At 34.7% G+C, this 24295-nt stretch overlaps 2 protein-coding genes and 1 pseudogene across 7 annotated transcripts in view; 2 read left to right on the forward strand and 1 right to left on the reverse strand.

Moving 5' to 3' along the window:
* FANCL (FA complementation group L) overlaps positions 1-18690 on the forward strand; it is an 88968-nt gene extending 70278 nt beyond the window's left edge. For 2 of the 4 annotated variants that reach the window (XM_073897685.1, XM_025868797.2), the window contains 7 exons: positions 8400-8550; positions 15093-15176; positions 15657-15702; positions 15779-15860; positions 16693-16809; positions 18083-18154; positions 18439-18585. In XM_073897685.1, coding sequence (XP_073753786.1) covers positions 8400-8550; positions 15093-15176; positions 15657-15702; positions 15779-15860; positions 16693-16809; positions 18083-18154; positions 18439-18474 — 588 coding nt within the window. In that variant the 3' untranslated portion in view covers positions 18475-18585. Of the gene's footprint in view, positions 1-8399; positions 8551-15092; positions 15177-15656; positions 15703-15778; positions 15861-16692; positions 16810-18082; positions 18155-18438 lie in introns of all 4 variants that reach the window. The other 2 variants (XM_073897686.1, XM_073897687.1) reach the window with 2 other exon arrangements.
* Positions 18532-24295, reverse strand: part of VRK2 (VRK serine/threonine kinase 2) — a 117642-nt gene continuing 111878 nt past the window's right edge. For all 3 annotated transcript variants that reach the window (XM_025868794.2, XM_025868795.2, XM_025868796.2), the window contains exon 13: positions 18532-18853. In XM_025868794.2, coding sequence (XP_025724579.1) covers positions 18557-18853 — 297 coding nt within the window. In that variant the 3' untranslated portion in view covers positions 18532-18556. The remainder of the gene's footprint in view (positions 18854-24295) is intronic.
* LOC112821733 (protein NipSnap homolog 2 pseudogene) lies at positions 19239-19818 on the forward strand (annotated as a pseudogene).

The raw sequence follows: 24295 nt of genomic DNA on the forward strand, positions 1-24295 counted from the left end.
GACTTTTTCTTGTAATTGATTTCTAGTTTCCTACTGTAGTGGTTAGAAAAGATGCTTGATATGATTTCATTTTTCTTAAACTTATTGAGACTTGTTTTGTGGCCTAACATGTGATCTGTTCTGGAGGATATTCTATGTGCACTTGTAAAGATTTTGAAAAAGACTCTCTTTTTTTATGTAAACCCTATGGGAGGAGGTTAAGCAATTAGTCATAATTTAAAGCCAAGGTAGGGAGAATTGATATCTTCTTACTAAAAGGCTCCAGGCAAGGGGGGAAAGGATGGAAATGTCCCATGTGCCAGGCTTTGTGTGAGACCGTTTTAGGTACCTCCTCGCATTTACTCCTCCAACCTTACAGCTGGCCCAACACGCCCATGTTACGATCGGGGAAAGTGAGGTCCTGAGAAGTTAAACTTGGGGTGTTAGAGATGAGATTTGGACCAGGTCTGCTGGCCCCTGTATCAGTACTCTTTCCCCTGGCCACCACCCTTTACCACATGCAGTCATATTATCTGTATTGAATTCGCAGAGGGTCCGCTTTTGTGCTCCCAGCCTAGATAATAGTGGGGGGTTATGAAATCAATGCCAGGAAAGTGCAGGCTAAGGCCACCCAGCAGCCCCCACGGATTGCTCAGAGCCAGCAGCCACCCATGAACAGCTCTGGAGAAAGAGGTGAGGTCCTTGCTGGCATTCTTTCCCTGCCACAGAATGATTGGAAGCCTCTTTGTGTCTCTTACCTGTGTCTGCCTTTCTTCCCCAGTACCCTCTCAAGTTTGGTTCTTTCCTCAATTGTCCACTTCCTCCCCACCCCCACCAATCTTTTCCTCCAGAATACTTTGTATGAACACCCATACATGTTGCTTTTCACTTCATTTCAACATTGGCTCTACTCTGCACTCCAACCATTCTTGATTTCATCAGAATAGGCACTGATTTTTGCCCTCTGCACTCCTACCATTCTTGATTTCATCAGAATAGGCAAATAAGCAATTACCTGCAGCAAATATATTTGGAGCCTTCCCTCAACAACCAAGTCCTTCCTCATCCTATGCTGAAGTCTAGTGATAATAAAATTGAGAGAGAGACATTTAGACATCAGCGTACTAATATTCCCAGAGATTATACCCCAGGCATTATTTAGGTCAATTTTTATTTTAAGGACTGGGTGTTATGTTTTCTGTACCTTTTTTTTTTTTTTTTCCTGCCCACATTATTTGTCTTGGAGTTGCCATGTGCTTAGCCAAAGTCTTGGGAGGACAGCATCTCTTCAGCTCCTGCCAAGTGTCAGCAGGTAGGTAGCTCATATACTTTATACTCAGGTGGAATTGAGTTTGAAGAAGCTAGGTACATCATTGACTGGCTCTGAGAGATAGAGCAAACTACTTTTAAGGAAGATGAAAAGAATGAGTATTTTGCTGTTTCTGGATGCAGTATTCTGTGTATATATATTTGTTAGGTCCATCTGGTCAAATGTGTCTTTCAGAGCCATTGTTTCCTTGTTGATTTTTCTCTCCAAGTGATCTATCCTTTGCTGTAAGTGAGGTGTTCAAGTCCTCTACTTGTATTAAAGTTTTTCCTTTCTTGGCTGTTAATAATTGCTTTAATGTTTTTAGGTGCTCCTATATTGGGTACATAAATATATACAGTTGGATTGTTATCTTTGTCATTATGTAGTGCTCATCTTTGTCTCTTGCTACGTGAATTGTTTAAATCTTTTAGAAATATGATCCTGTAACCTTTAGACTATAACAGGGATGGCTATTCATTGTTCTACTAGTCATTCTTAACTTTTTCTGCACATTAGAATCCTTTGGGGAGCTTTTAGAAGTCCCAAGGCCAAGGCTGCATTGAACCAAGGTTAATTACAAAGGAATGGCTGACAGTGGCATTAGATATTAGTGTTTAAGTTTCCTAGGTCACTGCAATGTAATTTTTATTGTAGAGAAAGTTACAGGTATTGATACTATTTCTGTTGTTCTCTATATCTGTAGTTGAAGGAAATGCTAAATTTTACTTTGAGACTCTAAAGATGTATCTTTTTTTTTAAAGATTTTATCTATCCATTTGACAGAGAGACAAGACAGCAAGAGAGGGAACACAAGCGAAGGGAGTGGGAGAGGGAGAAGCAGGCTTCCCGCGGAGCAGGGAGCCCAATGTGGGGCTCGATTCCAGGACCCCGGGATCATGACCCGAGCTGAAGGCAGATGCTTAATGACTAAGCCACCCAGGAGCCCCTAAAGATGTATTTTTTTAAACCTAAACTCTGATTCTCTGGTTAAGAATATCTGTCGTGGACTTTTCAAAGATTATAATTTGCCTTCTAGAGTGAGCTTTTTTTTCTAGGAAGACATACTCATATTTTGTTTTGGAGAGGGTCTTGAATATATTATTTTAAATGTATAGGTCTAAAGAATTTAAGGTCAGTTATTGAATATTTGAAAAAAATGAAAGATTGGTCTGTAACCCTATTCAATTAATTTAATTAACTTTTCAGAATAAATAACTCACACACAAGTTCTATAATTTCCCTCCCCCCAGTATTTTATTATAACTTTTCAAACCTACAGAAACATTGACAAAGTTTATGATGAATACTCATGTACCCACCACCTAGATTCTAGAGTTGACATTTACTGTTCTTGTTCTTTCCATTTGTGCATCTCTCCATCCATTAGTTGATCTGAGTTTTGGTGCCTTTCAAAGTAATCTGCAGGTGTCCGAGATCTTTCCTCAAAATACTTCAGCATGTTTACCTTTACTAAAGTTCAGTTCTTTGTAAAATTTGGAAACCATGAAATGCATAAATTCCAAGTGTGTGTAATATAAGTTTCTGTAAATGAATATACTCATGCAGTCCATTTTCAAGATGCACAGCATTACCATTATCTCAGTCTTTTATCTCCTCCTAGTAAATCCCCATTGTTTGATTTTTTAACTATGCCTTAGTTTTGCCTGTTTCAGACTTCATATAAACACAAGTGTACAGTATGTCGTCTTTTGGAGCTAGCCTCATTTCATCCAGCATATTTTTGGAATTCTCCATGTTGTGACATGTATTAGTGGTTCTTTTATTCCTGAGTGGTAGTCCGTTACATGAATATACTTGAGTTTGTGTATTTCTAGCTCTTACTAATAGACATTTGGACTTAATACTAATTTTTGGCTCTTTGAATAAAACTGCTATGAACATTCTTTTAACTATTTTGTTTTTTTTAAGATTTTATTTATTTATTTGACAGAGAGAGACACAGCGAGAGAGGGAACACAAGCAGGGGGAGTGGGAGAGGGAGAAGCAGGCTTTCTGCTGAGCAGAGAGCCCCATGCGGGGCTCCATCCCAGGACCCTGGGATCTGACCTGAGCCGAAGGCAGACACTTAACGCCTGAACCACCCAGGCGCCCTGCTATGAACATTCTTACATAAGTCTTTATGGACACATCTTTTCACCTCCGTTGGAGTGGAACTGCTAGGTCATAAGATAGATCTGACACCTTTAAAGAAGGTGTCAGATCTTTTCAAAAGCCGTTGTACCATTTTACATGCTTACCAGGAGCAAATGGAAGTTTAGATTGTTTTACATCTTTGCCAACATTTAATATTTTATTTTAATATTACTTCTTAATATCAGTAAACTTTTTTCCTGAGTTTGGCTTTATTTGATTCATTTTTAAACTCATTTTGCACATTGTAAATTTGCTCCCCTACACCCCCCACCTCCAAAATAATCTTAAAAAAGTAGCTTTGGTGAGATGTGAAACTCCTTATATTAAAAAATGGGAGGGCGCCTGGGTGGCTCAGATGGTTAAGCGTCTGCCTTCGGCTCAGGTCATGATCCCAGGGTCCTGGGATCGAGTCCCGCATCGGGCTCCCTGCTCCTTGGGAGCCTGCTTCTCCCTCTGCCTCTCTCTTTGTCTCTCATGAATAAATAAATAAAATCTTAAAAAAAAAAATGGGAACTTGGCAATTTTTAGTTTTGAAGAAATTTTTTTTTAATTTTTTTTTTTTTTTTAATTTGAGGGAAAGCAGAGAGGGAGAAGCAGACTCCCTGCTAAGCACGAGCTTGATGCGGGGCTGCATCCCAGGACCCTGGGATCATGATCTGAGCTGAAGGCAGACGCCCAACCAACTGAGCCACCCAGGTGCCCCTGAAGAAATTTTTTAGAAAATTTTTCTTCTTGCAAAATATTTAACTTTGATCATATTATAGTGTGTGCTCCCTTGGCATTTATGATGATGTACATAAGATATTGCATTGTTCGAAACTGCATTTAGAAATGGGTTTTTGTTTTCCAATTTCAGTAGGAAAATCAGTTCAGAATAAGAGTTTGTGAATGATTTAATGGATTAAATAAGCAGTTGGAGAAAAATCTGTTTTTCACATAGCTTACTGATACATTAGTTCTAATGTCTACCTCCTAAGTTCATGGAAATTCACAAGAGAAATGTTTCTGTGTCTCACTGTTCACCTTTTGGACTCTTTTTCTTTATCTAGAACATAAAAGTAATATTTAATGTATCTACTTCACATGACTACATAGTAAAATATAATTTTTAGGATTTAAAATTTACCTTTTCTGTTAATTACTAACTGACTTCTACTTCCAGGGTTGTTTTGTTTATTTATTTTTTTAAACTATCATTTCCTTTATTAAAAAGATATCTTTTATTTTTTGTTCAAAATGCAGAGTAGTTTTAAGTAGAGCTATGTTTAAGATTTCATTTACAGTCAGACACACCATAAATGGACATTGTGTTTTGGTGTACTTATTTCAAATGAAAGATGCCACTGTGAAAACATTTTATGACTTTTTTGGTTTTTTTGGTTAGCTTTTCCTTGGGTTAACAATGAAATAAGTAATTATAGATTTTTAAATACAGATACAGCTATAAGGGGAGAGAAAGGAAAGAGACATTATTGTGCTGATTTTGAAAAAGTATAGTCTCTTCAACAAATGGTATTGGGAAATAGGATATCCATATGCAAAAAAGGAAATTAGACCCTTACCTTGCATTGTACACAAAAATCAAAATGAATTAATGACTTAAATATAATACCTGAAACTAAAAAACTCCTTACAAAACAGGGGGATACTTCCTGATCTTAGTCTTGGTAATGATCTCGATTGACACCAGAAGCACAGGCAGCAAAGCAAAAATAGACATATTCATCAACTTGTACACGTTAAATATGTACAGCTCTTTGTATATCACTTACATCTCAATAAAGCTATTAATAAATCAACATACTGTCCAGCAATTGTGTATATATCTGATGATCACTGATTGCCTTATTATACACAAATTATGGTATCAGATCTGCAGAATACAAAAATCAATTTAATTGCAATGTAAATAATGAGTTTTAGGGGGCTATAACTAAAGGAAGAAAATTCATTTAGAAGGGTTTTTTAGTAATCTAGTTACTACTTGGTAATCTATGCTTAGATTCCTGGTTGTATCTTCTGTCATCTGGGGTGGGGGTGGGGAACCTAGGAGGGGAAGATTTCTCTGGGAAGATAATGAGATCAGTGTGGAGCAATAGGAATATGATGCGTCTGTTAGCCATATAGAGATCATCTGTATAGTGATAGCTGAGCAGTTCTGGAGTTCTCTATCTGGCCTAAAGAAATTTGGGAATCATAGGTAGAAATTTGGGATCATAGAGAAGATGCTTACTGAATCTTGGAGTGGTAAATACACCCATGGAAAGTATTTTAGTTTACTCTGTATAAACATATCTATGGATTATTGGGAAATAGGATATTTCCCATATTTAATATAAAACTAAATTAAACAATGTTAATTGCAAGCCATGATAAAGAACTGTGGTTTTAATCACTGACATAAAACATAATTTGCAAGCTACCTATAAATAACAGTAGCCTTAATAAATAAAATGATGAAGGTCATAAATGATTACTTTTATATCAGGTAGTTGACTTCAGTTTACTTAAATTTTGGAATTTGTGTTGCTATCATTAAGTGCTGGTATTACAAAGGAAAAATACCACTTTGAGAACTGCCATGTACATTGTTTTGTTGTAAACCAGGAAGTTAAGTTATAGTATCCAGTTTGCAGAATACAAATATCACCCTAACTGGAATATAAATAATGAGCTTCAGGGAAATATGACTAGAGGGGAAAAATCCAGTTGAAGGTTTTTTGAATGGTTTTCTGAGGCGGACTGATGTTCAGTTTTACATTTTAGATAGGGTATTTTTCAGTAAGTCAGTGATGGCATGTCTGGATGTGGAAGCAAGAACAAGGGGGTTATTTTAATAGTACATAATAATACTAGGGTAAATAGAGTTACCAAGAAATATGTTAAAAACAAAAACGGGTCTTTAGTTATTGAATGTATTAGGTGTAAAAAAAAAAAATCACAGCTGATTTCTTGTGTGGGTATCTAAAGAATGGTGGCACATTTAATGAAAGAGGAAATAAAGTGCAGCCCATAGTAAAAACAAAACAAAACTTGGGAGTTTGGTTTCTGATTTCTGGATTTTGGCATCTAAATTTATAGATAAGTATGGCATAACAATAGAGAACAAGTATTCTACCTTCAAGCTTTTGTTCCTACTCTTACCTCCCCGCCTTTTATTGAAGGTTGCAGAGTTGAACTTTTGCAGAGTGAACTTTTCACAGCCTTTGTGAAACTGAGCCATGACTTCATCTAGGTGTAAACCCCGACTGAAGTGATGAGATGAAATGGGTTTTCCTTAAGCACATATAAGTACAAAATATAGCTTTAAGGAAGTATTTTCTTTTCATGTTACTCAGGGTATACTGTATTCTTGCATTGTTGGCTTGTATCAGTTATTTGGGATAAATACATTTGTGATATTTTCAGTGGTTTTTTAAAATATGTTTTGCTTGTTTGAAACAACAAGATCCTTAATTCTTCTTTTAAGCTTTTAGTTTTGATTGCTTTTAATGTAAAAATATTTAGTAAATAGTGGTAACCTTTAAATATACTACTTTATAAGAAACTGTTGACTTTGAAAGTAATTATAAATTGATTTTTAAAATCAGTAATGGTAGGGGTGACTGGGTGGCTCAGTTGGTTAAGCATCTGCCTTCAGCTCAGGTCATGATCCTGGGGTCCTGGGATCACCTTTGCCCCTCCCCCTGCTCGTGCTTACTCGCTCTCTTCCTCTCAAATAAGTAAATAAAATCTTTAAAAAGAAATCAGTAATGGCTTTAGTTCTTATTAGTGAAAATATATTTGTTAATTCCCATAAAAGATTAATATCTGAAATACTGAATTCAGACATTGGCTAAAAGTTTAACATTAGAAGAAACCTTATTTGTAATTTGTTTGAATTCTTAGAAATGTATAAAACCTAGTCAGTGTTACATTACATATTTGAAAGTTGGGAAGAATAAATCTTAAATGTTCTCATCACAAGGGCAGAACATTTTTTTTGTAAATTTGGTGACAGATAACTAGATTTACTGTGATTGTTTCACAATGTATACAAATAATAAATTAGGTTGTACACCTGAGACTAATACAATGTATGTCGATTTTCCCTCAAGAAAAAAAAGAGTAGAATCTCATAGAATCTACAGATGTCTTCCTATTAATGAATGGTCTCTATTAAAATCCTGTGCTTCTGGATTTGTATCAGTATTTGTCAGTACTACACATTCCACATGGTGCCTGTGTGTGTGAAAAGACATTTTCAGGGTTGATATATGTAAAATTTCATTACAGGCATTAACAGATTAACATTTGCAATTGATTTTGATAAAGGGGAACACTAACTTTCAGCCCCAATTAAACATCGTTCCCCATCCATCAAAAGATGCATTATTCTCATTAATAGATCTATATTACAGAAAATGTACTCCCATTATTATTTGAATTTAATAAATAAAAACTTGGTGGGAAAATATGTGTAGAACCTTTTTATACTCTTTGCCTAAATAAGTGTGAAGTTAATAATGTTTAAGAGTAATTTAATTAAATTACAAATAGTGCTGCATTTAACTTGATAACTGTATACTAGATAACTTGATAACTTTCATACTAAAATTGTATAGACACTATGCTCAATACATATATAGTATAGTCATTAATAAAGTACATACATGTCATCTTGTATCAGTAATTACTATTCTGTAAATATAGTACAGAATCCATCATAATAAAAATAAATACGGTCTTTAAAAAACAATTTCTGGTAAGATGCACAGTCCCAATGACAATCAAAAAATTCTGTCAATGCTAATGGAGGTGAAGAGAGATGAAGCAGGGAGAGTTGACTCTTGTTTACTACAGTATTTTCAGCTGAAATGAAACAGCTTAAAATTTCTAAATTGTATTTTAAGTGAAAGATTATCTGCTGTTGATAAGAGTGTCTCGCAACTTATGCAGCTTTTTCTGTCTTTCACAGAGCTCCTTAATAAGCATTTACGGTCAGTTTTTGGCAGCCTTAGAATCACTGAAGGCATTCTGGGATGTTATGGATGAAATCGATGAGAAGACTTGGGTACTTGAGCCAGAAAAACCTACCCGGAGTGCAACAGCACGCAGAATTGCACTAGGTACAGAAAAAGGATTAAGGAGACTGTGTGTGTGTGTGTGTGTGTGTGTGTGTGTGTGTGTGTGTGTGTACTTTGTATTAATTAGGAAAATGAATCTAAAGAGGACATTGGACTCTCAGGTGAGACTTTTTTTTTTTTTTTTTTTTTTTTTTTGCTTGAAGTCAACTATTAAAACTTTGGGATGAACTGTGATTTATTACTATGTATTTGAATAAATATTTCAGGAGAAAAGGGCAAATACTGAGGTGTTTCATTATAAAAGGTGATGATCAATGGAAGTATCATTCAGAGACACTGTTTAATTAACTTTTAATTAGAAATAGTAGAACAGGCTTTTCAAGACTTACATTACTTAGGGAAAAAATTATAATAATGCAGTCTTCATCCATGAGACTAGACAAGATTAATGTGAACAGATCTGGGAATATTTTCTGACAAAATTTAGAGGATAAAGGAAGCTGAAGTGAGCCATGCATGCCATTGAAGAGTAATCAGAAAGCACAGAATAATAATTAAACATATTTTAGGTATTTTCTTTACTATAAATATATTAATGAATAAGATGTGATATAGATGTAAATATCCCTGTAATATTACCATATTCTCTTTATTATAAAATTATTGCTTTATGTATTTTCATTATGAACAAGCAATATATGTCAGTTTTATAGTTCAGCCTCTCAATATTTTAGATGTTTTAAACTATATTTGAGTTCACAGTAAGTAGTGTAGTTAGGTGATTATAAGATACTTATTTATATCTTTCCTTCTTGTTTTCCTTAGCCCAAATAAATATATTGTTAAAAGGCATATATTCCAAAGGATATTATGAAATTCTGTGGTAAATCATATCTACATTAGCAATTTTTGTAGTTTCTCCCCAGGCATAATAGATTATCTGGGAGAAAAGAAGTAACATGTAATTATGAGAAAGGGAAGGTATCATTGTGCAAGCAGTTCTACAAGTGGTATTGTTACTCAGTCTAAAAAGTCTTTAACGGCATTTAATTTGGAATAATTAACAAATTATGGTGTATTTGTGAATAGATATTAAGAATAAAAATATTTTCTTCAAAGGAGTGTAGTAACTAATTTTCTTCATGATTCCATTTAATTATTTTGATCAGGTAACGATTAAATACACCTTTTATTATATTTCTCATTCAGCACAGACAACCTGGTTTTTACTCACACTCTCTATATTTACCTTTAGCTCTTTTTTTTTTTTTTTTTTTTTGCTTCAGGCATTGATTTGTCTTTTTAAGACCAAGTTTTCAGCAAATTAATTGAAATACATTGAATAATATATCCACTGTTAAGTGAAAGTACTTTCTGGAGCCGTTAGTACATGACATTGCTAAAGGCTAATATGGAATTTGTGCTCATGGTAAAGAATGTATAAACAAATGAGATTATAAGTTAACTTTTGTATTTTTGTTTTTCTCATGAATGATTTGTAGTCATTTTTTATTTTACTTGATTACCTCTTTTTGTCAGATCTGTTGTAATTGTGTTCGTATTGTTGCCAACCTTAGCCAAAAGCTCATGCTATAGTGTATAAAATTTATCAAGCCAGGCGCCTGGGTGGCTCAGTTGGTTAAGCGACTGCCTTCGGCTCAGGTCATGATCCTGGAGTCCTGGGATCGAGTCCCGCATCGGGCTCCCTGCTCAGCGGGGAGTCTGCTTCTCCCTCTGACCCTCTTCCCTCTTGTGCTCTCTGTCTCTCATTCTCTCTCTCTCTCAAATAAATAAATAAAATCTTTAAAAAAAAATTTATCAAGCCATTTTTACTATAAAAAATACAATCCAAATAGACCTTACAGTTATACTAATATACCTTCAAAAAAATAGTAAAATTTCTGAAATTAGTACAATATTCCAGTAGGTAGAATTTATAAAAGAATCTAGTGCCAAATAGAAATAGATTTTCTTAGATTCTATAAACTAGGTTAGTTGCTTTTGTTATTGAGTGAAGAGTTGCTGATTTAATATGAATTGAATTCATTGTTAACTTATAATGGAACAAAAGAACTCAGAAAATGTTTTTTATTTCTGTATTTTTTAAGTTTTTAAATTCTAGGTGACATACAGTGTGATATTAGTTTCAGGCGTACCATATAGAATTGAACACGTCCATACAACACTGGGTGCTCATCATGACAAGTGCCTTCCTTAATCCCCCTCACCTATTTAACCCATCCCACCACCTACCTTCCCTCTGGTAACCATCACTTTGCTCTCTATAGTTATGAGTTTCTCGGTTTCTCTCTTTTTTTCCCCCCATGCTCATTTGTTTTGTTTCTTAAATTCCAAATATAAGTGAAATCATATGGTATTTATCTTTCTCTGACTTATTTCACTTAGCATAATACTCTCTAGCTCCAGCCACATAGTTGCAAATGGCGAGATTTCATTCTTTTTTTATGGGTGGGTAATATTCCATTGTATATCTATACCACTACTTCTTTATCCATTCATCAGTCAATGGATACTTGGGCTCTTTCCATAATTTGGGTATTGTAGATAATGCTGCTTTAAATAAACAGGGTGCATGTATCCCTTTGGATTAGTATTTTTGTGTTCATTGGGTAATTACCTAGTAGTGCAATTGCTGGTTCATAGGGTAGTTCTATTTTTTACGTTTTAAGGAACCTCCATACTGTTTTCCAGAGTGGCTGCACTAGTTTGAATTCCCACCAGCAGTGCAAGAGGGTTCCCCTCTCTCCACATCCTCACCAACACCTGTTGTTACATTGTTTTTAGCCATTTGACAGGTGTGAAGTGGTATCTCATTGTAGTTTTGATTTCTATTTCCCTGATGAAGAGTGATGTTGAGCATCTTTTTGTGTCTGTTGGCCATCAGTATGTCTTCTTTGCAAAAAAGTGTTCATATCTAATGCCCATTTTTCAATTGGATTATATGTTTTTTGGGTGTTAAGTTTTACAAGTTCTTTATACATTTTGGATACTAGCCTTTTATCAGAGATGTCATTTGCAAATAGCTTCTCCCATTTTGTAGGCTGCCTTTTAGTCTTGTTGATTGTTTCTTTCTCTGTGCAGAAGCTTTTTATTTTGATGCAGTCTCAAATTTTGCTTTTGTTTCCCTTGCCTCAGAAGACATATCTAGAAGGAAGTTGCTATGACCAGTGTCACAAAGAGATTACTGCCTGTGTTCTCTTCTAGGATTTTTATGGTTTCAGGGTCTCATGCTTAGGTCGTCTTTCAGCCATTTTAAATTTATTTTTGTGTTTGATGTAAGAAAGTGGTTCAGTTTCATTCTTTTGCATGTTTCTGTCCAGTTTTCCCATCACCATTTGTTGAAGACTGTACTTTTCCCAGTGGATATTCTTTCCTGCTTTGTCAAAGATTAGTTGACCAGATAGTTGTAGGTTTATTTCTGGATGTTCTATTCTGTTCCATTGATCTGTGTGTCTGTTTTTGTGCCAGTACGATACTGTTTTGATCACCACAGCTTTGTAATATAATTTGAAGTTTGGAATTGTGATGCCTCCAGCTTTGCTTTTCTTTTTCAAGGTTGCTTTGGCTATTCAGGGTCTTTTGTGATTCCATACAAATTTTAGGATTGTTTGTTTTAGTTCTGTGAAAAATGCTTTTGGTGTTTTGATAGGGATTGCATTAAATGTATAGATTGCTTTGGATAGTATAGACATTTTAACAATATTTGTTCTTCCAATCCATGAGCATGGAACGTCTTTCCATTTCTTTGTGTCATCTTCAGTTTTTTTGATCACTATAGTTTTCAGAGTACAGGCTTTCAGTTGGTTAGGTTTATTCCTAGGTATCTTACAGTTTTTAGTACAATTGTAAATGGGATCGATTCCTTAATTTCTCTTTCTGCTGATTCATTATTGGCATATAGAAATGCAGCAGATTTCTGTACATTGATTTTGTATCCTGCAACTTTACTGAATTCATTTATCAGTTCCAGCAGTTTTTTGATGGAGTCTTCTGGGTTTTCTATATAGAGTATCATGTCATCTGCAGAGAGTGAAAGTTTGGCCTCTTCCTTGCTGATTTGGAGGCCTTTTATTTCTTTTCGTTGTGTGATCACTGTGGCTAGAATTCACCTGTGAAGCCATCTAGCTGTGGACTTTTGTTTCCTGGGAGTTTTTGGATTACTGATGCAGTTTCTTTGCTTATTATCAGTCTGTCCAAGTTTTCTATTTCTTCCTGATCCACTTTGATAGTTTATATATTTCTAGGAATTTATCCATTTCTTCCAGGTTGTTCCACTTTTGGGCCTATAAGTTTTTCATAATGTTCTCTTATAATTGTATTTCTTTGGTGTTCGTTGTTACTTCTCCTCTTTGTGATTTTATTTGTTTGGGTCCTTTCTGTTTTCTTTTTGATAAGTCTGGCTAGAGGTTTATTGATTTTATTTTTTCAAAGAACCAGCACCTGGTTTCATTGATCTGTTGTGCTGTTTTTTTTTAGTTACTGTATTATTTATTTCTGTTTTAGTCTTTATTATTTCCTTCCTTCTGCTGACTTTAGGCTTCATTTATTATTTTTTTAGCTCCTTTAGGTGTAAGGTTAGGTTGTTGGAGATTTTAGATTTGTCTTGCTTCTTGAGGTAGCCCTGTATTGCTATTATATATTTCCCTCTTAGGACCACTTTTCCTACATTCCCCAGGGTTCTGGACTGTTGTGTTTTCATTTTCATGTGTTTCCACGTATTTTTAAATTTCTTCCTTTATTTCCTGGTTGACCCATTCATTGTTTAGTAGGATGTTGTTTAATCTCCATTTATTTGTGGTCTTTCCAAATTTTTTCTCGTGGGTTGATTTTAAGTTTCATAACATTGACTAAAAAAGGAGAGTGATATGATTTCAATTTGTTTGTATTTGTTGAGGCCTGTTTTGTGACCTAATATGTGATCTGTTCTGTAGAATGTCCCATGTACACTTGAAAAGAATGTGTATTCTGCTGTTTTAGGATGGAATATTCTGAATATATCTGTTAAGTCCATCTGGTCCAGTGTGTCATTCACAGCCATTGTTTCCTTGTTGATCTTCTGCTTAGATGATCATTGATATAATAGGGTGTTAAAGCCCCCTACTATTATTGTGTTATTATCAATTAGTTCTTATGCTTGTTATTAATTGTTTTATATATTTGGGTGCTTCTACGTTGGGTGCGTAAGTATTTGCAATTGCTAGATGTTCTTGTTGGATTGTGCCCTTTGTTATGATATAATGCCCTTTTTCATCTCCTGTTACAGTTTTGGTTTAAAGTCTAGTTTGTCCATAGTTAAAAACAGAGCTATCCTATAACCCAGGAATTGCACTACTAGGTATTTATCCAAAGGATACAAACATACTGATTTGAAGGGGCACTTGCACCCCATTGTTTATAGCAGCAGTGTCCACAATAACCAAAATATGGAAAGAACCCAGATGTGTTCATCAACAGATGGATAAGAAGATGTGGTGTGTATCTATACAGTGGAATATTACTCAGCCATCAGAAAATGAAATCTTACCATTTGCAACGATATGGATGGAACTAGAGGGTATTATGCTAAGTGAAATAAATCAGAGAAAGACAATTATATTTCACTCATATGTGGAATTTAAGAAACAAAATATCATAGAGGGAGAGAAAAATAAAATAAGATGAAATCGGAGAGGGAGACAAACCATAAGAGACTCTTAATCATAGGAAACAAACTAAGGGTTGCTGGAGGGGAGGTGGGTGAGGGGATGGGGTATTTGGGTGATGGGCATTAAGGAGAGCACTTGGTGTAATGAGCACTGGGTGTTATATGCAACTGATGAATTATTAAACTCTACCTCTGAAACTAGTAATACACTATATAGTAATTGAATCTAAAAAATATAAAGTCTAGTTTGTCCGATATAAGTAGGGCTACTGCATCTTTTGACACCCATGTGTGTGATTGTTTCTCCACCCCCTCCCTTTCAATCTGCAGGTGCTGTTAGGTGTAAAATGAGTCTCTTGTAGGCAGCATATAGATGGGTCTTTTTTTTTTTTTTATCCATTCTGACACCCTATGTCGTTTGGATTAGAGAATTTAGTCCATTAACATTGAAAGTGATTATTGATAGAAAATGTTTTGATAAAACTTCATAAAAATCATAAACATGTTTGTTTTTACCATTTATTGTATTTCTTGTCTTTTAATTTCTGACCACAGTTCTGCTTTTCAAGGAGGTCATGGGAGTCATTTAGATAACTATTTCTTAATTTTGTGATTTCTTTTGAAGATCTTTATCACTCTTTTAGAAATCTGACCAGAATTGTAGTATAAATTAATTATAGTAACTCAATGGATTGACTATGTATTTTGAAACTTTGGATGGATCCCCAAATCTTTAGTCATAATCATAACTTCAAAATTTATTTCTTTTCGACTATAAAATACTAATATGCTTATTAAAAAACTATAAAATATTGGCTAATCTTTCCTTTGGTACACTAAGTACCCAGATAGATACCCCTTTATTTTTCGTTTGATGAACTTTTCTACTTCTGTAAACTTCAATATTCTTTTATTCTAGGAAATAATGCTTCAATAAATATAAACGTTGACCCCAGGCATCCTACTATGCTTCCTGAGTGCTGCTTTCTTGGAGCAGACCATGGTATGAGATCTCATATTTAAATGTTTTTAACAGACTCATAAAATTCTTATCTTGCACTGTTAAAATATTCTGAAATATTAATATATTGGTAATCATTTTAAATGAAAATATCTCATCATTCTGAACTGTGTACTTTTGTGGTTTTTAAAAAAATATGATTTAGATTTTCCAGTCAAGTAATTAGCAAATTCTGTATTTAATAATATTTATATTTGTAAGTTGCTAAGAGAGTAGATCTTAAAAGTTCTCATCAAAAAAACATTTGTAACTGTAAGTGGTGATGGATGTTAACTAACCTTTGTAGTGAGTGTACTGCAATAAAAACATATACCAAATTATTATGTTGTGCACCAAAAACTAATAGTGTTATATGCCAGTTATATCTCAGTAAAAAAAAAAAATTTGTGCTAAATATCTTTACAAAGTGAGAGCAGCAGATGCTAAATTATTAAATTTTTTTTTTTTTTTTAATATCTGAAGTGGTAAAACCTCTGGGAATTAAGCTGAGCAGAAACATACATTTGTGGTAGGTACCTTTGCAACACAATTGTTATTTTTCTGTTTTGCAAATTTAACAACAAAGTTTTTTTTCATGCTTTCAGGGATCCAGAAAATAGTCTGTTACAAAACTTGAAAGATGTTTTAGAAATAGATTTTCCAGCTCGTGCTAACCTGGAAAAATCTGTAAGTTTTATCAGTGCTTTGATATTCCAAACAGCATAGCATAATGAAAATTAAATGTTCCTCTTTTAGACACCAGAGAAAAATGAGGCTGAGAGGGAGGGAGTTGGAAGAATATTATAACAGACTTCTGAACTGCAAGCAACAGTAGCATCAAAGAACTTGTTAACCTTTGATTAGTGGTTTAAGTATACTTTTTTCATGGTCTTCGTAGCAATAAAGTGATTAATGACAGATATCTTTATTATTAAAAATAGGGGGAAAGGTCCAAAGTAGCTAATGAGATGTTTGGATATTCTATTAGTATCTACTTATGGATGATTGAAATAAAGTTTTAATTAGCTTGATGTATTTGTGAAAAGTGGCAGTACAGTTTTAAAAATGAATAGACATTACTATGTTGCAAAAATAATAAACTTAGAATTGATTTTTGATTAAGCCGCCGAGGTTGTAGACTGTCAAAGTGGTGGGGATGTTTTTGGCTTATTCCTTTAGTTACAGAATTTTGAAATTTAGTAATCACTAGCTAATGTCAGTTCTTCTCTTTACCTACTACAGTGGCATTATATTGATGTACAATATGGGAAAATTAAGCCCAAAATAGAATCTGTTTTGACTATATCTGTGTGTGTTACTTACTGGATGAAAAAAAGGAAGCTTCTTACAAATAGCTTTTTTTAAAGTGTTAGTGATATAACTGTATTTTCTGTAATATTGTGATATAGCTACCTTTATAAAAACTTTTAAAGTTAATATTATCTATACCGTATTATTCATTCTTATGTTACCTTGTGGTGTTTTAAACACATCTGCTTATAAATATTTTCTTTTGAAGGATTTTTCTATGGATTGTGGGATTTGTTATGCCTATCAACTTGATGGCGCCATTCCTGATCAAGTGTGTGATAATTCCCATTGTGGACAGCCTTTCCATCAAATATGCTTATATGAGGTAGAAATAAAATAAAAATAACTGTGGCAAGACTTTTTTGGCTACCATGACCTAGGAAGTATGCATATTTGAATCTAAAATCTGTTTGGTGAATGGTGATCTCTTTGGCCATTAGCCCCTTTACCAGTTCATTTCCAGATGCCCGTGTGCTTTCATTTCTTCATCCTGGTTACTAATAAGTGAGGAAATGTCCTAAAGTATCCCAAGAAGGGAGAAAGTGTATCCAGAATATATTCATGGACTGTTTATTGATGCTAACAAATCAAATCGATGGTACCTTGGACTCTTTAATATCTCCTGTAACCCAATGCAAACTCTGTAGACTCATCCAAGTGGGGGTAGTGGTGGCAGTAAGGTGGAAGGGTAGCGCTATGGAGGTACCTGTTACTTTTCAGAGTAGACTTAAGTACAGAATAAATGTAATAAACTTCTGATATTGAGAAGAATTCATTTTATGATTAAGTATGTCATAGCACTCTCAATGACATTTTATTTACTATTTATTTACTATATGCGAAGTCTGCTTTCATTACTGTGTAGTCACTTGATGTCTACAGAAGTGCATAGTTGACATGATTAACTATATATGCATGTATATACAGAACACCTTCCAGTTCTGTAGTGCTTTCCGTCTTCCTTAATATCACCTCCTGTTTTTGTGCTTAGACATAGCAGTTGGTGTTATCTGCACTTTAACAATGGAGAACTTAGAGATGTCAATTTACCTTATATAAAACCATAAAGTACCAGGTCTAATTATAGAGATATTCTTAAGGGAACATGTGCTTTCTTTTGTAATGAATATTCATTTAATTTTTAAAAATGGATTGCCTCATACTTCTAATTAATGGATTGAGAATTAACCCACTATTGGTGATTAAGACCAGAATTAAGACCTAGATATTCAAGAGCCTATTGGATCTTTTACAGCAGGAGTTCTTAATTTGTAATTAATGATTTTAGGTGGGGTCTATGAACCCCATGGACGTGGTGTGCATTATTTTTGTATCTTTTGGGGTTGAGAAGGTGCATAAAGGGCCATAAACCAGTGGTATAGACCTCGACATCCATGCTGGTCTCCCCTTGTTTGTTATTCAGCATATTACCAGTCTGGTATTGGCTCAGGAAGTGTTCCCCTTTTTGTTAAAAGAAAATTAAGAAGGTAAATCTTTGGGAATAAAAATATATGTACTCAAAGGAAATATTTGGAGAATCTGTAATTTGTAATCATGCTGACACTGCTTCCTTTATCTTCTCTTTTTAAAATCTTCAGTGGTTGAGAGGACTACTGACTAGTAGACAGAGTTTTAACATCATATTTGGTGAATGCCCATATTGTAGCAAGGTAAGAAAATCATGAATCACATTTGATAAAATGTGCCTTGCTTTCTCTTAGTAACATGTTAAGATAAGCTGATATATACATTATCTATCTAAATAAAACATTATTTTATTATTATTCTATGTATTAAAATTGTCCCTATCAGTAACATTGTTTTTTAAATTGCTCCTTTGGAAGATACTTTTTTTGGTCAAACTATATCATGACCCCATTTTTTAGCATAAAGCAGTCTTAATTTTAGAATGTCCACAAACTTACTTTGTTAAAATGTATTCTTTTTTTACAAGCCAATTACCTTGAAAATGTCTGGAAGGAAATCCTGAAATAAGAATGTAACATTTCTGTGAAGAACTGGCAACTTGAAAAATTTATCAAATAAAATCAAAAGGATTTTATTTGATATCTTCACAGAAAATATAAAGCAAGACATACTAAAGTCAAAAGAAAAAGAATGATGAAGCCATAATAATACACGTCTGCCTTTGTCTCTTCAAAGTCTGTGACCTCCATATCAGCTGTAGAAGTAGATGTAGCCCAAGATGAAGATCTTGAATTATTGAATATATCTGGACTGGTAGAATCTTGATACGGTTCATAAAATGAATTTGGGAAATATATACAGCTGGACTGTTGTGGAGAACTTTTTATTTCATTCAGAATTTCTTGAGACTCACAATACTTTTGTCTTCTCCTTGTGCTTTCCTATAGAAAAAAATATATATTGTGTTATGTTTGAATTATCCTAGTATTTATTTTGTGTAGTCTGTAAGAATACTAAATAAAATGTGTTACAAAAAAAGAACAAATTTTTGTATATTTTTCCTGAGACGTTTAGGTCCTGGATCCTACATCGTAAGAGTTTACAAGGTACTTACCTACCACATTAACCAACCGAAATCTAGTCCTTTTAAATCAGGAAATAGGCTATCTCATAAGTAATTTATCCTCTAAAAATGAAATATGAAAACTAAATTTTCTTGGCAAGAAAAAACTAGGCTTAATCTTACATGGGCAAGACAGTCATAATTAGAAAGCTTTTTGGTTATTAATAATTAGTGATTCTAAGGGAGCCAAGGCAGAGAACAAGATGGTGGGGGCAGTGCTGCATGTCCTCAGAGCAGTCTCAGTCAGCAGTCTGCTGCCCAGAATCCAAAGAATGATGTCTTCCAATAACAGACCTTGAGAAGACAGCTGGTTAAAATCCTTATTTGTCCTGAAACTTGATCCAAGAAAAGATGCTCATTCTAGTCTCCTGGCCAAAAAGGAAACAAGTAGGCTCTACAAATTATAGTTTTACAATGTTAAGCTGAAATGCCTAGAAGCCCACAACAAAATTTGTCAAGAGATGTTGCCAGAGATTCATGAAGATGAACATTAACCTTGTACTTTGGTAGGGACTTGGAACACACTGTATAGCAAGCAGGATCAAGCTGTTTACCTATGGAAGTATGAAGGAGAATATCTTCATAATGAATAAACTCAGAAAAAATCAAGTATTTGTAGAATTCCATAAGGCAACTATTTCTTAGGAAGAATTAGCACCTGACCCGTGGCGAGGACCTAATATATGTGAACTCAGATCTTAGCAACTCCGGTCAGGAACTGTGATTGCATAGGGCAATTACTATTTAGCAAAAAAAAAAATTTTCCTCCAAACTGATCTATAGGATTGAACACAGTCTCAGTCAAAATCCTAGCAGGCTTTGGAAATGCAAAGGACCAAAAATAGCTAAAACAACCCTGATGAAGAACAGAGTTGAAAGACACACTTTTCCATTTCAAAACTGACCACAAAGCTAGAGAAATCAAGACCGTATGGTCATGGCATAAGGACAGGCATACAGATCAGTGGAACAGAATTGAAAGTCCAGAAGTAAACTCTCACATATACGAGCAATTGGTTTCCAACAAATGTACCACGGCAATTCAGTGGGGACAGATAATCTTCGACAAAGGTGTGGAGACAACTGGACATCCTTGAAAAAAGATAAAAATAGACCCCTACCTCATTTTATACAAAAACTGTAGACCTAAATATAATAGCTAGAATATAAAAATTTTAGGAAAAAACAAAATCTTTGTGTCCTAGGGTTAGGTAAAGAGTTCTCACATCCCAAATTCACAACCCCCCCCCACACAAAAAAACCTTTTGTAATTCAAAGGACATTATTTAAAAAAGTCACAGATTGGGAGAAAATTCTGCAAATCATTTATCTGATAAAGGACTTGTATCCAGAATATGTAAAGAAAACTTGAATCGACAATTCTCTAAAAGCATATGAAAAGATGCTCAGCATCACGGATTGTAAGAGAAATGCAAATCAAAACCAGAGTGAGATAACATCTTACCCCTTTTAGGATGGCCATTATCAAAAGAACAGAAAATAACCAATGGTGAAGATAGAGAACTTGGAACCCTTGTGTACTCTTGGTAGAACTGCAAAATGGTGCAGTCATTATGGGAAATAGTACAGAAGTTCCTCAAAACATGAAAAGTCGAATTATCATATGATCCAGCAATCCTACTTTGGTGTATATATTCAAAAGAATTCAATTAAGTTTCTTGCAGAGATATTTGTACACCCATCATAGCATTATTCACAGTAGCCAAGAGGGAGAAACAACCCAAATATCCATAGGTGGATGAATAAAGAAAATGTGGTATAAACATAATGGAATATTATGCAGCCTTAAGAAAGGAAATCCTGCCACATGCTACAATATGGATGAACCTTGAGGACATTATGCAGAGCAAAATAAATCAGTCACAAAAAAATATAATTCCACTAATAAAAGTATTTAAAGTAGTTGCAAAATGTAGGGGAGTTGGTATTTAGTGGGTCTAGAGTTTCAATTTTGCAAGATGTAAAGTTCTGGAGATCTGCTCTACAACAGTGTGAATATACTTGGCGGTACTAAACCATACAGTTGAGGTAAGTTTCATGTTACATGCTTTTTACCACAATAAAAAAAAGATTTAAAAATAATATAGTGATTCCCAACATTTATCATGACATGGCACCCTTTACCCAATATACATGCCATATACTGGGTAAGGGAAGAGGCTATTTCTAACCAGAGGAAACTGCCCCAGGGTGGATACTGTGGCATGTCTCTTTGAATGCTCCAGGAATAGACCAACCACTATAGACTGAACAGACACTGATACATGCAAGTTCCAGGAATAAGAATTCTTAAATGTTTTTTAATGACATTCCTGTTGGCCAAAGCTCCAAGAATCAGTTTCCTGTTTTTAGCTTGTTACAAGTTGTTCTGTTTCTGCTTCACTTTGGTGCCCTGGCCTGCCCTCTCCTTGTACCATTTATCAAGAAACTTGGAAGAGAAGAAATTTATAAACAAGGCAAAATATTTCAATCTTCATCTGATGTAGTACCATCATTCTTCACAAAAGCTACTCTCCTGGCCTCTAAACAACCATTCTTCAGAGTCCTTTTTAACCCCACAAAATTCACTTTCAGGATACAGAGTTTTAGAAGGTAAGAAGTAACTTCTACATAAAGTATATAAAACAAAATTGATATCTTAAAAGCACTTTAGCTCTTCTACCCAGAAGAAACTACTGAGAGTCAACTCTAACTTTACTCTTTACTGCCTGAGAGCTAATAAAAACACACTCACAATTTTACTAAATTTTTGTCAGCTTTAGAGGCACCTGGCTGGCCCAGGGCAAAGCATGTGATCTTGATCTCAGCATCATGAGTTCAAGCCTCACGTGGGCACGGAGCCTACTTTAAAAAAAAAACAAAAAAAAAAACTTTTGTCAGATTTATTTGCTAAAGGCAAAATAAGTGAATAATTATTCCTGTGGACCCATAAAGCATTGTTCTTCCATAAAGAAAGAAATACGCCATCAAATTGCATATTTTTTAAGGCTGAGACCACTGGTAAGCTAACTTAAGTAGCATTTATATATAACTTACATGTGGAAATGGATGATACCCCATCTACGTAAGAACGGAAGTCAAGCTACTAAAATTTCAAGATAGAATCGTCTACTGTATAACCTATGTACCTAGTCTCTCTGTAAGCAACAACAACTAATAGCAAATGGGAAAGCACTCATCTAAGGATTTAACCACCAGTTGTCTTCAGCTTACGGAGTGATCTGCTTGGGAAAGAGTCTGTGGCATGGGTTGTAAAAATGTTGCAAGCTGCCTGTTTTGTGAATAAAGCCTAGAACACAGCCATACTTATTTGTTTACGTATTGTCTATGGCTGCTTTTATATTGCAATGGTGGAGTTGAATTGTTCTGACAAAGAGTAGGCTGTAAACCTAAAATATTTACTGTCTGGCTCTTTAAGAAAAGTTGTCTGATCTATGGCATAGTTTTTCAAACATTAGAAGAAGCATACAAATCATTTTGGGATCTTGTTAAAATGCAGATCTCATTCAGAAGGTTTGACGTGAGACCTTAGAGTTTATGTTTCTAAGAAGCTCCAGGTAATGCCAGTGCAGCTGGTTGGCACAACACACTTTTAGTAGCCGGGGCTTAATGTATGCAATAATCTACTCTGCTAGTGTAGTGTAGTGTTTCTCAACCTGTCACAATTTTGCCCCACAGGACATTTAGCAATTTCTGGAGACATTTTGGGTTATATGACTGGGAGGAGGTACTATTGGTATCTACTGGATAAAGGCCAGAGATGTCCTACAGTGTACAGGACAGCTCTCTACCCCAGCTCAATATACCCACAGAATTCAAGAAACCTTGAATTCTGAGCAAGTTACTAGCCTTGAATGCATATCAGCATCAGAAAGTTACGAAAAATAGCAACACTCCTTTTAGTTCTGGCCATGAATAATGGGCATCAGACCTCCCCTCCTGCTGTGAAAGCCCATGAAATGAATACAGTATAATAGAGTTGGACAAAGTATACGAAGCAACTTACCAGGCATAGAAAACAAACAAGGCTGTGATTCTTGAAGAAAGGAAAACAACCCAGATCTTAGCCTACAATTTCAGATGATATTTACCTTAGATCAGCCTCTAAAAGACCTAAGCAGGAGTCAGGACATGACTAATCAAGTTGAACCACCAATAAATTAGCTACCTCCCAGGACAAAAGTCAGTATTCTCTAAAAGAATACAATAAAATGTGGAGTTTCAAGAACTGACTAGCATCCACAATATTCAGCATATAATAAAACTTTACTACACACAAGGAATGGGAAAATGTGAAAATAAGAGAAATAGATGTGACCCAGATGGTAAAATTATCAAACAAGGACAATAAAACCTCTACATAAGTATGTTCAAGGACTTAAATGAAAAGTTAAACATAATGAGTGAACAGACTGGGAGACTGAGCAGAGAAATGGAAAATACAAAATGCTTCTAGAATGGAAAAATACAATACATAAAATTAAAAATCCACTGGTTAGGTTTAATCATCAACTAGAGGCCAGGTAAAGGATCAAACTGAAGCACAGCAAGATAAAAGACTAATTCGAAAAATGAACAGAGCCTCAGAAAAGGCCTGTGAGAAAAGGTAAAGAATTTTAACTTGCATGTATTTGGATCTCAGAAGGAGAAGAGGGATTAAGGCATGAAACAAATCATAGCGGAAACTTTTCTAATTTGATATCAACCCACAGATTAAAAAAAAGCTCAATGAACCCAAAGCAGAACGAACATAAAGATACAACCATCTCTAGAAAACCAAAGATAAAAAAGCAAATATTAAAAGCAGCCAGAAGAGACACATATAAGAATGTCAATAAGAGTAACTGCTAACTTATTAGAAAAAAACACAAGAAGACAGGGAACAGCATCTTTAAGTTCAGAATGAAAAAATCCCATATCCAGTTAACCTTTCACAGTGAAGATGAGGGGCATCTGGTTCCAGACGAGACAGTAAGTACATTCAATTCTGTTCCTTCGGCTAATTACTACTAAGGTTTTTTGGACAAAAGCAACTAACAGAGCTTTCTGAAAGTTGTAGAATAGAAGGCAGACTGGATAAGGAACTTAGGACACAAGGAAGGACCCAGCCACAAGTTTCACTCCAGTCCCTTTCTTTTTAATGCCTATTTATCCCAGCCTGGGCTACAACGTGGTCTACAATTTGAAACTACAATATGCACAGACCAAAAAGACCCAAGAAAAGCCTGCTGTGTTTAAA

The sequence above is a fragment of the Callorhinus ursinus genome, unplaced genomic scaffold (assembly GCF_003265705.2).
Source record: "Callorhinus ursinus isolate GAN/ISIS: 27379988/994484 unplaced genomic scaffold, GSC_fseal_2.0 scaffold10, whole genome shotgun sequence".
Lineage (NCBI taxonomy): Eukaryota > Metazoa > Chordata > Mammalia > Carnivora > Otariidae > Callorhinus > Callorhinus ursinus.